Source organism: Phoca vitulina, unplaced genomic scaffold, assembly GCF_004348235.1.
Source record: "Phoca vitulina isolate PV1807 unplaced genomic scaffold, GSC_HSeal_1.0 scaffold16, whole genome shotgun sequence".
NCBI lineage: Eukaryota > Metazoa > Chordata > Mammalia > Carnivora > Phocidae > Phoca > Phoca vitulina.
Genome location: NW_022589719.1, coordinates 28,190,553 through 28,202,552, shown reverse-complemented (window position 1 = coordinate 28,202,552; position 12,000 = coordinate 28,190,553). Strand labels below are relative to the sequence as shown.

The 12,000-nt window shown below is 53.5% G+C and overlaps 1 protein-coding gene across 1 annotated transcript; it reads left to right on the top strand.

The window, feature by feature from the left end:
* The first annotated feature begins 630 nt into the window (after positions 1 to 630).
* Positions 631 to 11,371, top strand: PRPF19 (pre-mRNA processing factor 19). Its single transcript, XM_032414897.1, has 16 exons — positions 631 to 851; positions 2,519 to 2,668; positions 2,853 to 2,929; positions 3,692 to 3,833; positions 3,917 to 3,990; positions 4,117 to 4,179; positions 5,038 to 5,079; positions 5,214 to 5,288; positions 5,645 to 5,720; positions 5,879 to 5,988; positions 7,683 to 7,838; positions 8,062 to 8,131; positions 8,359 to 8,444; positions 8,751 to 8,921; positions 9,060 to 9,165; positions 10,854 to 11,371. The coding sequence occupies exons 1-16, from the start codon at positions 833 to 835 to the stop codon at positions 10,949 to 10,951; spliced, it is 1,515 nt and encodes a 504-aa protein (XP_032270788.1). The 5' UTR covers positions 631 to 832; the 3' UTR covers positions 10,952 to 11,371.
* Positions 11,372 to 12,000: the final 629 nt, after the last annotated feature.

Genomic DNA, 12,000 nt, shown 5'->3' with positions numbered 1-12,000 from the left:
GAAGACTTCCCTGATTACACTTGTCTGTCCTGCTTTGTTTGGATCCCTTATAGCCCACACCACATGTTCTGTACATGATTCCTTAGAGCCTCTTACAGATAGCCACTTAGAACCTGACAGATCTGAGCTGGAAGGGGCCTGGAAGTCATGTAGGAGAGGGGCGGAGAAGGAGATGACTTGCCCACGATCACAGCGCAAATTGGTAGTAGAGGCAGAACCAGAACAGTTTTTTCCTCAGTGCTAGTTTCTCTACCCATCTGCACCTGCGCTTTCTTCGCGGTCACCGAGCCCTGTCTCTCAAAGCGTGGTCGGAGATACACCTGCCTCAGAATCACGAGGGGCACACACGAAAAATGCAGACTCTCTAAGGCGGACCCCAGGAAGATGTATTTTAAAAAGTTCATTAGGAAATTCTCATACACTCCAAAGTTTGTAAGACGACGGTCTCAAGAAAGTGTTGCTCAATACATTGGCTTTAAAAATCCCACTGCATTGTGGGAAATGTAGTTTGGAACCTCCTCTGCCCCAGTCCCCGGGAGCGCTTTACGGAAGGCGCCGAGTCGGTCCGGAAATGGCCGAAGGTTCCCTGGCGGGCCCTTTCCTGCCCGGTTGCATTCTGGGAAAGGGCAGTTTCCGTTAGGTGCTGGAGGCTGAGGCGCGCGACCGGCCGCAGCCCCACGTGAAGCGCTACGCGTGCATCGCTCGGCGGGGTCGCTCCCCGCTAGCCGCGGAGCGTCCCGGAAGCAGCGGGGAACCGGAAGCGGCCCGGGGGGGGCGCAGAAGCGAATCCCGGAGCCCGGTGTGAGGCGCCTCGGAGCGCAGCGACGGCGCCATGTCCCTGATCTGCTCGAGTGAGTGTCGGCTGCGGCCGATCGCGGGTCGCAGGGGGCCGGAGCGCGGAGCGGGAGGAGCTGCGGGCCGCTGCGGCGCCGGGGTCGGGGCGGAGGCGAAAACAGGGCTCCCTGGGGGCAGGGCGGCCACCTGTCAGCGCGGGGGTCCTCCTCCTACTCGGCGTGGGGTGCATTTGCGCAGCGCTTCACAGTTTACATAACGCCTCAAGTTTATTGTCGCAGACGTCACTGAGGCCAAGCACCTTGTTTACGCAGTGAACTGAGGCCTGGATGGAGGGAGCTGGTGCAGGGAAACAGCTGTGGTGTAGGAATCGGGCTTGTGCAGGATCTCCCTTCCGATTGGCTTTGTGATCTGGCGCAGGCTCTGGGCCTCAGTTTCCACATCTGCAAAAAGAGGGCATTGCACTGCATGACGTCTGAGGTCCCGCTCGGGTAGTCAGAGATTCTGCAATTTGCGAAGGTCACATAGCGAGTTAGAGGCAGTGACAGGGCTGGAATCCAGGTCCCTGGCTCCCAGCCTCACCCTGTACGACTACCGAACACAGCGCACATTTATAAAGCCTTTGGTTGACTCGGCGCTTCCAAGTCCGTGATCTCATTTTATCCTCACAAGAATTCTCCAAAGCAGAAAGGAAGATCGGGGTTTTACAGATGAGGATGTAAGGCTGGAGGAGACTGTGGCGGAGCTGGGTGGTGGAGGTCGTTTCTCCGACCCCAGATCCATGCTTTTTTTTCCTGCCTTGCACGGTCTTTCCTTTTGGTATTTTAATGCGGCACGCAGATGTTTTCCATTCTCACTGTGTCATCAGGTTACTAGAACATCCCTTTCTCTATCTGCTTCCAACTCGGAAGCCCTGTGCTCTTCTCAGAACCTCTCCATGAATCCAAAAGGAGGGAGGAAGGAAGGAAGGGAAATGAGGGCCAGATAAAGGAATCTTTCATAGTGAAGAAATTAAAGTTTGGAGAATATTTTCACATTCATTGTTTTCTTTCAGTGTTGAGGAGGGTTTTTTCCATATTCCCAGCACCATCCTTCCTTTCATTTGATTGTGTTTAGATGTTTTTGTTAGATGTTTACTGGATGCCTGCTGGGCATCTACATCGTACTGGAAGTCAGACCAGCTGTAATCCCTATCCTCAAGGGTGCATAGTCTACTGAGGCAGGCGTGTCAATGATACCTCTGTTGGGGGTTGTTGTGAGGTTGAGTCAATCTATGGAAAATGTTTACAATCATGCTTGGCACCTGGTGAATGCCTTGTAAGTGTTTCTTCTTAATGTAACATTAGTAATTTCTTTGATAATCCATTTTGGCTTTAGACTGAGGTTTGAGTGGCCATGTGTATTTCTGTGTCCTGGAGTATAATGGGTGCTGGGCATCTTTGTTCCAGATGGAGATGGGCGGGGATCACTGACTGCTCTGTAGGTACGTGGCACATAGTAGTCATGCAGTAATTGTTGATTGACTACCTGTCAGGAGAGTGATGGAGAAGCTAGTTAGGTAGCTGAAAAGATGCTGGGGACACTACAAAACTAGCGTCATGTCCTGCTTTCTGTTAGTTGAATGTGGGGACGTGTGGTTTTGTTGGGGCCAGTTGCCTGTGAGGCATCCCTTTGTCCCAGGGTCCCTTTCACCACTCCAAGCTCACTGCCTGCCTTTTCTCCACAGTCTCCAATGAAGTGCCAGAGCACCCGTGCGTGTCCCCTGTCTCTAATCATGTTTACGAGCGGCGGCTCATTGAGAAGTATATTGCAGAGAATGGCACAGACCCCATCAACAACCAGCCTCTGTCCGAGGAGCAGCTCATTGACATCAAAGGTGCCTGGTGGCTGGCCCCCGTCCAGGGCTGTTTTAGCTCAGAGCTTGAGAAGTTGGGAGGTGGTGCCAGCGCGCTGGAGGAGGAGATGGTGTTCTGTTAATGCAGGCTAAAGAGGAAAGAGGTGGGGGAGAGGAAGAGTCCCCGGCTTATGGTTCTTCATACCTGCTTTCCCTCTCTTGGCAGTTGCTCACCCAATCCGACCCAAGCCTCCCTCTGCTACCAGCATCCCAGCCATTCTGAAAGCCTTGCAGGATGAGTGGGTGAGTCCGTGGAAGAGAACTGATGTCTCTACTTGAAGAGAGGGGACCAATGCTCTAAGACTTGGGTTGGGAAAGATGGAGCTTTTTTTTTTTTTTGAGGGGCAGGATGATAGTGGAGGAGGAGCCTGGTTGTTGAGCTCACACAGATCTGGGTTCCACACTTAGCTCCCTTGCTCATTTGCCATATGACCTTGGGCAAATTGCTCATATGTGAGTCCTGGTTTTCCTGACTATAGGACAAGGATTTGTGCCAATCTCTCAGGGTTTGGGGGAGAATTAGAATAAGGTTAGAGTATAAACCTTGTGACATCAGGGATTTGTTTTATTCATCAGTATATCCCCTGCGCCAAGAGCTGCACCGTATGTAATAGGCTCTCTAAAAGATGGATGAGTGAATACATCTTGAGCGACTGTCTTGCACAGTACCTGACACAATGAGGGCAGTCCACAAATGGCAGCAGCAGCATTATTCTTCCCTCGTGGGGAGGTGACGGCATGACGTTGAGATTTGCCAGTAAATTAGAGGAGATGGGGGTGCGAAAGAGCGGGCTCCCACTCCTCTCTGTGCCCAGTATTTGGTGTGGGGTAGCAGCTCCAGAATGGCTGCCAGCACATTCCTCGTCCCTCACGTATCGCTTGAGTTACTTATACTGGTCCAGGCTGTGGGAATACGGGGCAGTGTCCTCTTGATCAAGGGCTGACTCTTCTGCTGGGTGCTCCCTGCTCCTCCCCACCCCTCACAGTGGCGTTTCCCTTCCCCAGGATGCAGTCATGCTGCACAGCTTCACTCTGCGCCAGCAGCTGCAGACGACCCGCCAAGAGCTGTCCCACGCTCTGTACCAGCACGATGCCGCCTGCCGTGTCATTGCCCGTCTCACCAAGGAAGTTACAGCTGCCCGAGAAGGTGCAGCCTCGGCCCCGCCATCCCCCACTCTGGGTTGGTCCTGCTTTGTAATACCCCATTTCTAATGTATTCTTCTCTCTCAGCTCTGGCCACCCTGAAACCACAGGCTGGTCTCATCGTGCCGCAGGCCGTGCCGAGCTCACAGCCGAGTGTTGCGGTGAGTATGGCCAGCCCCCCCCCCCCCCGCCAGTCCATAGCCCCTGTGTGCGATGTTGCACATGGTTCTTCTGCACGTGTCTTTGGCTTTCTGTGCCTCCCTAACCTTTAACTTTCTTGTCTTCAGGGTGCAGGCGAGCCGATGGATTTGGGTGAGCTGGTGGGAATGACCCCCGAGATTATCCAGAAGGTAAGTTGTAGCAAGTCACTCAGTGGGAATGCTCGTGGGCCCTCACTTCTCACCCTCTGCCTTGAGTCCAGATTGAATAGAAGTCCCATCCATGTGGGACTGAAGCAGAGGGGTGCAGAGCACAGACTCAGGCCGCACTGCCCATGTTCATGCTTTGTTATCACCTCTTAGAAGCTTTATGACCTTGGGCTGACTTAACCAACATTGTATCTCATTTTCCTTGTTTCTAAACTGAGAATAACAGTGTCTACTTTGTAGACTTGTGAGAATTTAAAAGATTGTAATTACTGATAAGTGCAACTTGTAGCTTTTACTGTTCACGGGGTTCTTTGCAGATTGTAAAACACTTTGTTACACGTTGTCATGTGTTTTCTCTGAGGGAGACAGAAGGGGAATTGCCGTTTTTAGTTTACAGATAAAGAACCAGAGCCTAAGATTCAAAGGCAGAGCGGGCCAGATTCCAGGGCCAGTGCCCTCTTGTACGCACAGAACTCACCTTTTGTAGGAGTTAATCGTTTGTGTCTTGTCTGTGCTGACCTTGCATCTCCGCTGTCTTGATGGTGTAGACTTGGTGTGGGAGTTGGTTCAGGTGCTCACTCTGCCGTTTGTCACCACTGAGGCCTTGGGGAAGGGACCTTACTCCTCTGAGGCTCAGTGTCCTCCTCTGTGAAGTAAGGTCAGCACCACCTCATCAGGTTGGGGTGAGAGTAAGAAGAGGGAATGCCCGTAAGCCCTTAGCACAGAACCTGGCAGATCACGAGTGCAGGTGACACCTGCAGATGTGACCAGTGTCTAGCATGCCGCTGCCCTGGCAAAGTAACTTGTCTCACGTTGTGCCTGTTCCTCTCTCTCACCCAGCTTCAAGACAAGGCCACTGTGCTCACCACGGAGCGTAAGAAGGTGAGTCCTCCCGGAGCCAGAGGAGCCAGGGGAGAGCTGGCCAGTGGAGGCGGCTGCCGCCTTCGGGAGAAGGGGAGGTCGCTGCATCCTGCACTCACTGCCGCTCTTGTTGGGGGGCTTTTGCTTTTTCTCAGAGAGGGAAGACGGTGCCGGAGGAGCTGGTGAAGCCGGAGGAGCTGAGCAAATACCGGCAGGTGGCATCCCACGTGGTGAGTGGCCAGGTCCCCGCTAACTGGGAGTCAGGGTGCCCCCCGTGGCGTCTGGGCCAGTATCTGGGCTGGGCGGCCAGCATCGGGAGCGGTGGCCGTAGAGCTGTGCACCAGCCCCAGCCCCGGCTTCTTGCCCTGGCTGCAGAGCTCTCAGGGCTTCTCTTCTTGCCTGGTGCTGGCTTTCCCAGTAATGCCGCAGGGTGGCGCTGTGTCCGGGCAGAAGGCCAAGTGCAGTGGATGAGGAACAGAAGTCGCTCTTGTTCCCTGGGACTGGGGATGGAATGGGGCAGTTGTGTGGCTTTATGGCCGGCCTGCATTTGGCCACGACTGGGTTTGATGTTGTGCCCTCTGCTCAGGGTTTGCACAGTGCCAGCATTCCTGGGATCCTTGCCCTGGACCTCTGTCCTGCCGACACCAACAAGATTCTTACTGGTGAGAGCCAGCCAAGCCCAGCAGGCCAAGGCGGGGAGGCTGGTGGGGAAGGTGCATGCTCCTGTCCTCTGCATGGCCTGGGGACAAAAGTACCTTCTTCAGCAGAGGGACCCAGGTGGGCGTGACTCATTTTTGTATCTCATCTGGGTCCTTTCTAGGTGGGGCAGATAAAAATGTTGTCGTCTTCGACAAGAGTTCTGAGCAAATCCTGGCCACCCTCAAAGGCCATACCAAGAAAGTCACCAGTGTGGTATTTCATCCTTCCCAGGTAAAGGGTTCTGCCAGTCACCCTGGGTTCCTCATTCCTGAGCCCTGCTGCAGTGGCTTAGGGTCGCGGCCCAGTCATCCAGTGCCCTACTGTGTCCTTGTCGAAGTGAATCGGGCCCGAGGAAGCGCTGAGCCTCCAGAGTGGGCACTAGGCCTTTGTTTGCAGTAATGGGGTTGCCCTGTTCTCTGTAGAACCTCCTAGAGCAGTGGCCTTCAGAGCAGGGGAAGAGAGGAAACAGAGAGCTTGAATAAGCATATTCAGAGACATACGTTACGTTAGGAAGAGGAAAAACCCTACAGTATCTATAATACAAACTATGGAAAACAAAGCTTAGCAAAATCTTGACTCAGCATATCTGGGAAGGACAGGTTTGTCCACATTCCCATGGTTCTGTGGGGTTGGGGGTGGGGAACTTGATGTTGACTATTGAAAGTGGTGTGGGCTTAAATAGATGGGTGCTGGCGTAGGGGGCAAAGGCAGCTCATTAGACCGGGTTACTGACCTTACAGGTTTTGAGTCTTGAGGTCTGGGACAGTTTGGGCCTGAGACTGTAGGAGAGTGGCTGAGTCTGTGCTTCCCAGACAGTCAGCCTTTTCCCTGTCCCTTAAGGAAATTAGAAGTAGATGAGTAACATGAATTTTTCATGGACCTAAATGTATTTATTTGTTGGTTTTTCATTTATTCTTTTTAAGTTTTATTTATTTATGTAATCTCTGTGCCCGACATGGGGCTTGAACTCCTGACCCTGAGATCAAGGGTCACATGCTCCCCCGACTGAGCCAGCCAGGAGCCCTAAAACTAAATGTATTTCAGATGGAAAGCACTCCTTTCTTGCTGACTGGGTGTTAATATGTTATGTCTCTTGGGGCGCCTGGGTGGCTCAGTCGTTAGGCGTCTGCCTTCGGCTCAGGTCATGATCTCAGGGTCCTGGGATCGAGCCCCGCATCGGGCTCCCTGCTCAGCGGGAAGCCTGCTTCTCCCTCTCCCACTCCCCCTGCTTGTGTTCCCTCTCTCGCTGTGTCTCTCTCTGTCAAATAAATAAATAAAATCTTTAAAAAATTAAAAAAAAAAAAAAAAAAAAAAATATGTTATGTCTCTTATAAAATCGTGTTGACGAACTAGCGTAGTTGGTTCTGCCTTACAGTTTTTAATGTCCTAATCTAAATAATTGGTGGCTGACACTATGTAAGTTCTCTTTGCCCCCAATTTTTCTGAGGATTAACTTGCCCCTGCAGAGGTGAAGCGTGGGAGGTACTGGAACGTGGAACATGCCCTTGCAGCCCCTCCTAGACCCAGTGCTGCTCAGACCTGCGCTATCCCTGCCAGTAGCCATTAGCTACGTGTGTCTATTTAAACAAAGTAAAATAAACTAAAACAAAAAAACAAAACAAACTCAGTTCCTCAGTCACACCAGCCACGTTGCTCTCTCTGGTCCTAGAAACAGGGTGTGGGACATTGTTCTCTGGTACAGCTGTCCTTCTAACCTCTAGATAGTTAGGCTTCCTCATCTAGGCCATTGCTGTTTGATCTACTATTTTAAATAGCATTTACCATTGGCTCTCTTAGGCATCATTGGGTGGATGGATGGCTCTAGGCAGGACAGGGCTGAAAGAGTAGCAGTTGTTGGGGTTATGGCCGTCCCCAGCCCCCTTTTGTAAGATTGTTATGGTCCATCTCTTCCGCTTTCCTTTCAGGAGCTGGTGTTTTCTGCCTCTCCAGATGCTACTATCAGGATTTGGTCGGTCCCGAATGCCTCCTGTGTGCAGGTTGTTCGGGCCCATGAGAGCGCTGTGACAGGCCTCAGCCTGCATGCCACTGGGGACTACCTCCTGAGCTCCTCTGATGACCAGGTGTGGTCCCAGCCTGGACGCTGCAGAGGCCTGCTGGTTTCCGAGCTTGAACATCCTGGGAGGAGGGAACATCTTGCCAACACCAGCTGGTTCCCCAGAACCCCAGAGGAGAATATTCCTCTGTTCAGAGGGGCTAGCTTTGCCAGGGTTTGCCGAAATAGGGTCCCTGCCTTCCTGAAGGGCACCCACTTTCTTACTGGCTCTGTTGTCTCTGTTTTTTCAGTACTGGGCCTTCTCTGACATCCAGACAGGGCGTGTGCTCACCAAGGTGACAGATGAGACCTCTGGCTGCTGTAAGTCACTTCACAGTTGCTGGGCTCTGTCTTTTGCTGTTTATCCTTTATTTTTATGTTTTATTTAGTCATTTGCTTGTTTCTTCTTAAAATACATTTGCTGCCAGCACCTGCCAGGTGCTAGGCATTGTGCTGGGCATAGTGAGCAGTGTGAAGAGCGAGGAACCTTTCACTGTGTTTGTCTCTCCCGTGGGCTCTGACCACAGCTCCATCTCCCTTTCCCACAGCTCTCACCTGTGCGCAGTTCCACCCCGATGGGCTCATTTTTGGGACAGGCACCATGGACTCGCAGATCAAGATCTGGGACTTGAAGGTAGGACATGGCAGCCTCCATCTAAGGCCCAGGTTCTGAGCTCTTGACTACGAGGTGTGATTAAGTGCTGATGGCACCTGGCCCTGGGGGTGTCCCAAGGGTGGAGAGACTGTGGCCGTGTGTGTGTGTGATGTGATAGGTGTGGCCCGGGGTTCCTGGGGTGGGCCATCTGCTTCTGCCGTTCCTGCTAGTGGTCCTTCCCTGAAGGATGGAGGAGGACGGCTCAGAGGTAGGCATTTGGTGAACTCCATCTTCTCCCTCTCATGACCAGTGGGTGATGTTGTGCTACCCATCCTCCAACCGTAGGAGCGCACCAACGTGGCCAACTTCCCCGGCCACTCGGGCCCCATCACTAGCATTGCCTTCTCGGAGAATGGCTACTACCTGGCTACGGCGGCCGATGACTCCTCTGTCAAGCTCTGGGATCTGCGCAAGCTTAAAAACTTCAAGACACTGCAGCTGGATAACAACTTTGAGGTGTGCCCCCTCCCTCCCCTGCGCTGTCGGTAGGGGTTCCTCAGTTGTCGGTTACTCACCGAATGGATCTAACTTCTGTTTATCCCTGACTGCCCTGTAGTTTCTGTTCTCGTGCGACCTCTCTCCTGGTTCTGGCAGGTGAAGTCACTGATCTTTGACCAGAGCGGTACCTACCTGGCCCTCGGGGGCACTGATGTCCAGATCTACATCTGCAAGCAGTGGACAGAGATTCTTCATTTCACAGGTAGGGTCTGACTGTGGGACCCCAAGGCCCCAGGGTGCCCTGGCCCAGAATGAAGAGGGCAGATACCACCGGGCTAGGAATTTCTAGGGGTGGGCGTGAGTTTGCCTAGGCAGCTTTTCATCACTACCTGAGACAACAGAGTTGAGTGGCTAAGAAAATGAACTCAGGAGTCAGACTGCTGGGCTTTAAATGCCAGCTCTAGCACTTCAAGTCCACTTCAAGCTGTGCGACATTGGACAAGTTGCCCGGTCTCTCTGGGGAATGCTAACAGTGCGTACTCCACCGGGTGGTCGTGAGGTTTAGGTGAGCCTGTATGTATATGAAGTTATCTGTGTATGTGTGTACACGTGCGTACAAACAGAGGAAGTAGCTGTGTGTATGACATACACGTGCGTACGTAGAACAGTGTCTGGCACATAGTAAGGATTTGCCGTTGCTCAGCATCGTGTCTTTGTCTGCTGTGGGATGGAGCTGGGACTGAGATCCAGGCCTTGCACTAATGGAATTCCCAGTCCGCTTAGGAAAGCGGAAGTGGAGCGAGTTCACAATCACTTGATTGCAGTTGTGGATGCTGGAGAAGAAAAGTAGTGCGGGCACAGTGGATAGTGGGGGCTGCAAACCTCCTCTAATAGTTGTGTGGCTCTGGGTACACGACTTGCTCTCTGAGAGCTGCAGCTTCTTCCTTTTTTAAAGGTCACACTGGCACTGCTTCACAGATGTCCCAGCTGGAGCCACAGAAGTGGCCCGCATGGTGGCAGGGTGCCCGCTGCATGCCGGGGAGCTGAGCGAACGGCAGCTGCTTGCCGTCCTTGTTGATGAAATTCTCCCCCTGATCAGCAGGGTGTGGGTGGGCCCCAGGATGCTCCTCCCGCCCCCCATGTCCCGCTGAGCCCTGCTCAGTGTGTGTGCTACAGGGGTGTGCAGGCCTAGCTGTGACCCTTCACTGGGCTCCGGGGTTTTGGAGTTGAGTGAGGTGGAGCAGCAGGCGGGGCAGCCCAGCCTGGGCTCTCTAGTCGGGGCGCCAGGTGTTACCCTAAACCTAGAAGGAGTTTGCTTTGCTGCTCATGAACTACCTGAATCCAGGGCGGCGTGTCACCCAGCCTCTTCTGCCCTTGGCCCAGCCCTGCCCTGTGTTGGGGGCCCAGGTTCCCTAAATGGGAACCCCCTGAACTAGAACACGCTAAGGAACTGTCTCAGTGATAAGCAAGGAGTTAGAGCTAACTACAAAGGATAAACATATACCAGCCAGCTGAGCAGTGAGGTTTTAAACCGAAGTGAAAACTCAGCTAAATCTGTAAAACTAAGGTTGTGAGAAGGGGAAGAACGAGACCCTGTCAGCTTGGTCTGTTGTGCCCTCCGCTGGCTCCCAGTCACTTCTAGCACTTGAACTGAGCAGAATTGCAGTTGCCCCGAAAGCTCAGGTGGGGGCGCTGACGTTCATCTGTTAATTCAGCCCACAAGAAAAACTCGAGTGCTTGCTGTATGCCAGGCGTCAAGTAAGGCCCTAGGGACAGGTGGTGTGCAGGCCGGACTAGCACCCTGCCCTCGGGAGTGTAGAGGCGACTGGGGAAAGAGTACGTGAGCACTGACCCGGGGAGCACTGGATGGATTTGGGAGTGTGTCCTCTGGGTCAGCGCTCAGCCCTCAGGGGGAGAAGCCTCACCACTGCCTCTTGTCTCTCTCCTCAGAGCATAGCGGCCTGACCACAGGGGTGGCCTTTGGGCACCACGCCAAGTTCATCGCTTCAACGGGCATGGACAGGAGCCTCAAGTTCTACAGTCTGTAGGCCCTGGCCCTTCGGATCTGGGAGCTGGGCCTCATCTCAGTAGCGGGGTAGAATTAGGGTGGGGGGGTGGGGGGGAGGAAGGGGAGAGACTACTGGGGGAGGGGGGTCTCTGGGGCGGGGCATTCACATCATTTCACTCTGGTCTGGGTGGTGACCTGAGAGCCACGGCGGCGGGGACCACCCTCATCCATGCCACCTCCAGCCTGACAGGAAGGATCATGGGAGGTAGAACTGTCACCCTGTGAAGGCTCGGGTCGGAGCCCAGGGCCTCTCCCCTCATGGCACTCACTGAGTTTCAGTTCCTGGGAGATGGGGAGAGGCTGAGCCAAGGGAAGTGTGAAGGGGATGGGCGTGAGGGCTCTTGCAGGTTTTTGTAAGCAGTGATTTAGTTTCATTAAAAAAAGAAAACAATAAACAGCACCTCCCTGTGTGTGTCTATAAAAGGAAGCCCAAGCTGGGAAGGTTGGGGAGGGAGCACATTGGCCAGAAAGACTCCCACGGCCCTTCAGGGCTCTGCAGGCCTCGACCTTGTGTTTCAGAGTCATTCATCTGTGCCGCCAGATGTCGCTCGCGTGCCGCCACTTCCTTGTGGGGTTGCCTTCCACAGCAGCCAAGGGAGGGGGACGTGAGGGAAAAATAGCCTTTTTTTGCTGGTGAGGAAGTGTGAACCTGTCAGGAAGGAGTCTTCTGCTGTGGGTGCTGCAGAACCTGTCCCAGGTCAGCTTAAATCCAGAAGATTTTCCAGACTCTGGCTTTTGAACATTGGAAGTAGAGCTGGTTCCGGGGGAGACTGCCAGCACAGTAAAGCAACAGAAGGTGAGATCGCCAGCGCCTCTTCTGGGGGTGGAAGTAGGGCTCCTTGGCTACTGAAGTGGGGTGGCCTCTTGCACGTGATAACGAAGCTGAAGTCTTAGTGCTTATTTGCTAAAAGGGAGGAGGGGTGTTGCTGGCAGGGGGAGTTTCTAAGGGGGAATGACAGAGGTGGGCCGAGGGGCGGGGGTGGTGGCCCAGGGAGGTCTTCAGGACCCTGGACAAGAGCAGTCCCGCAG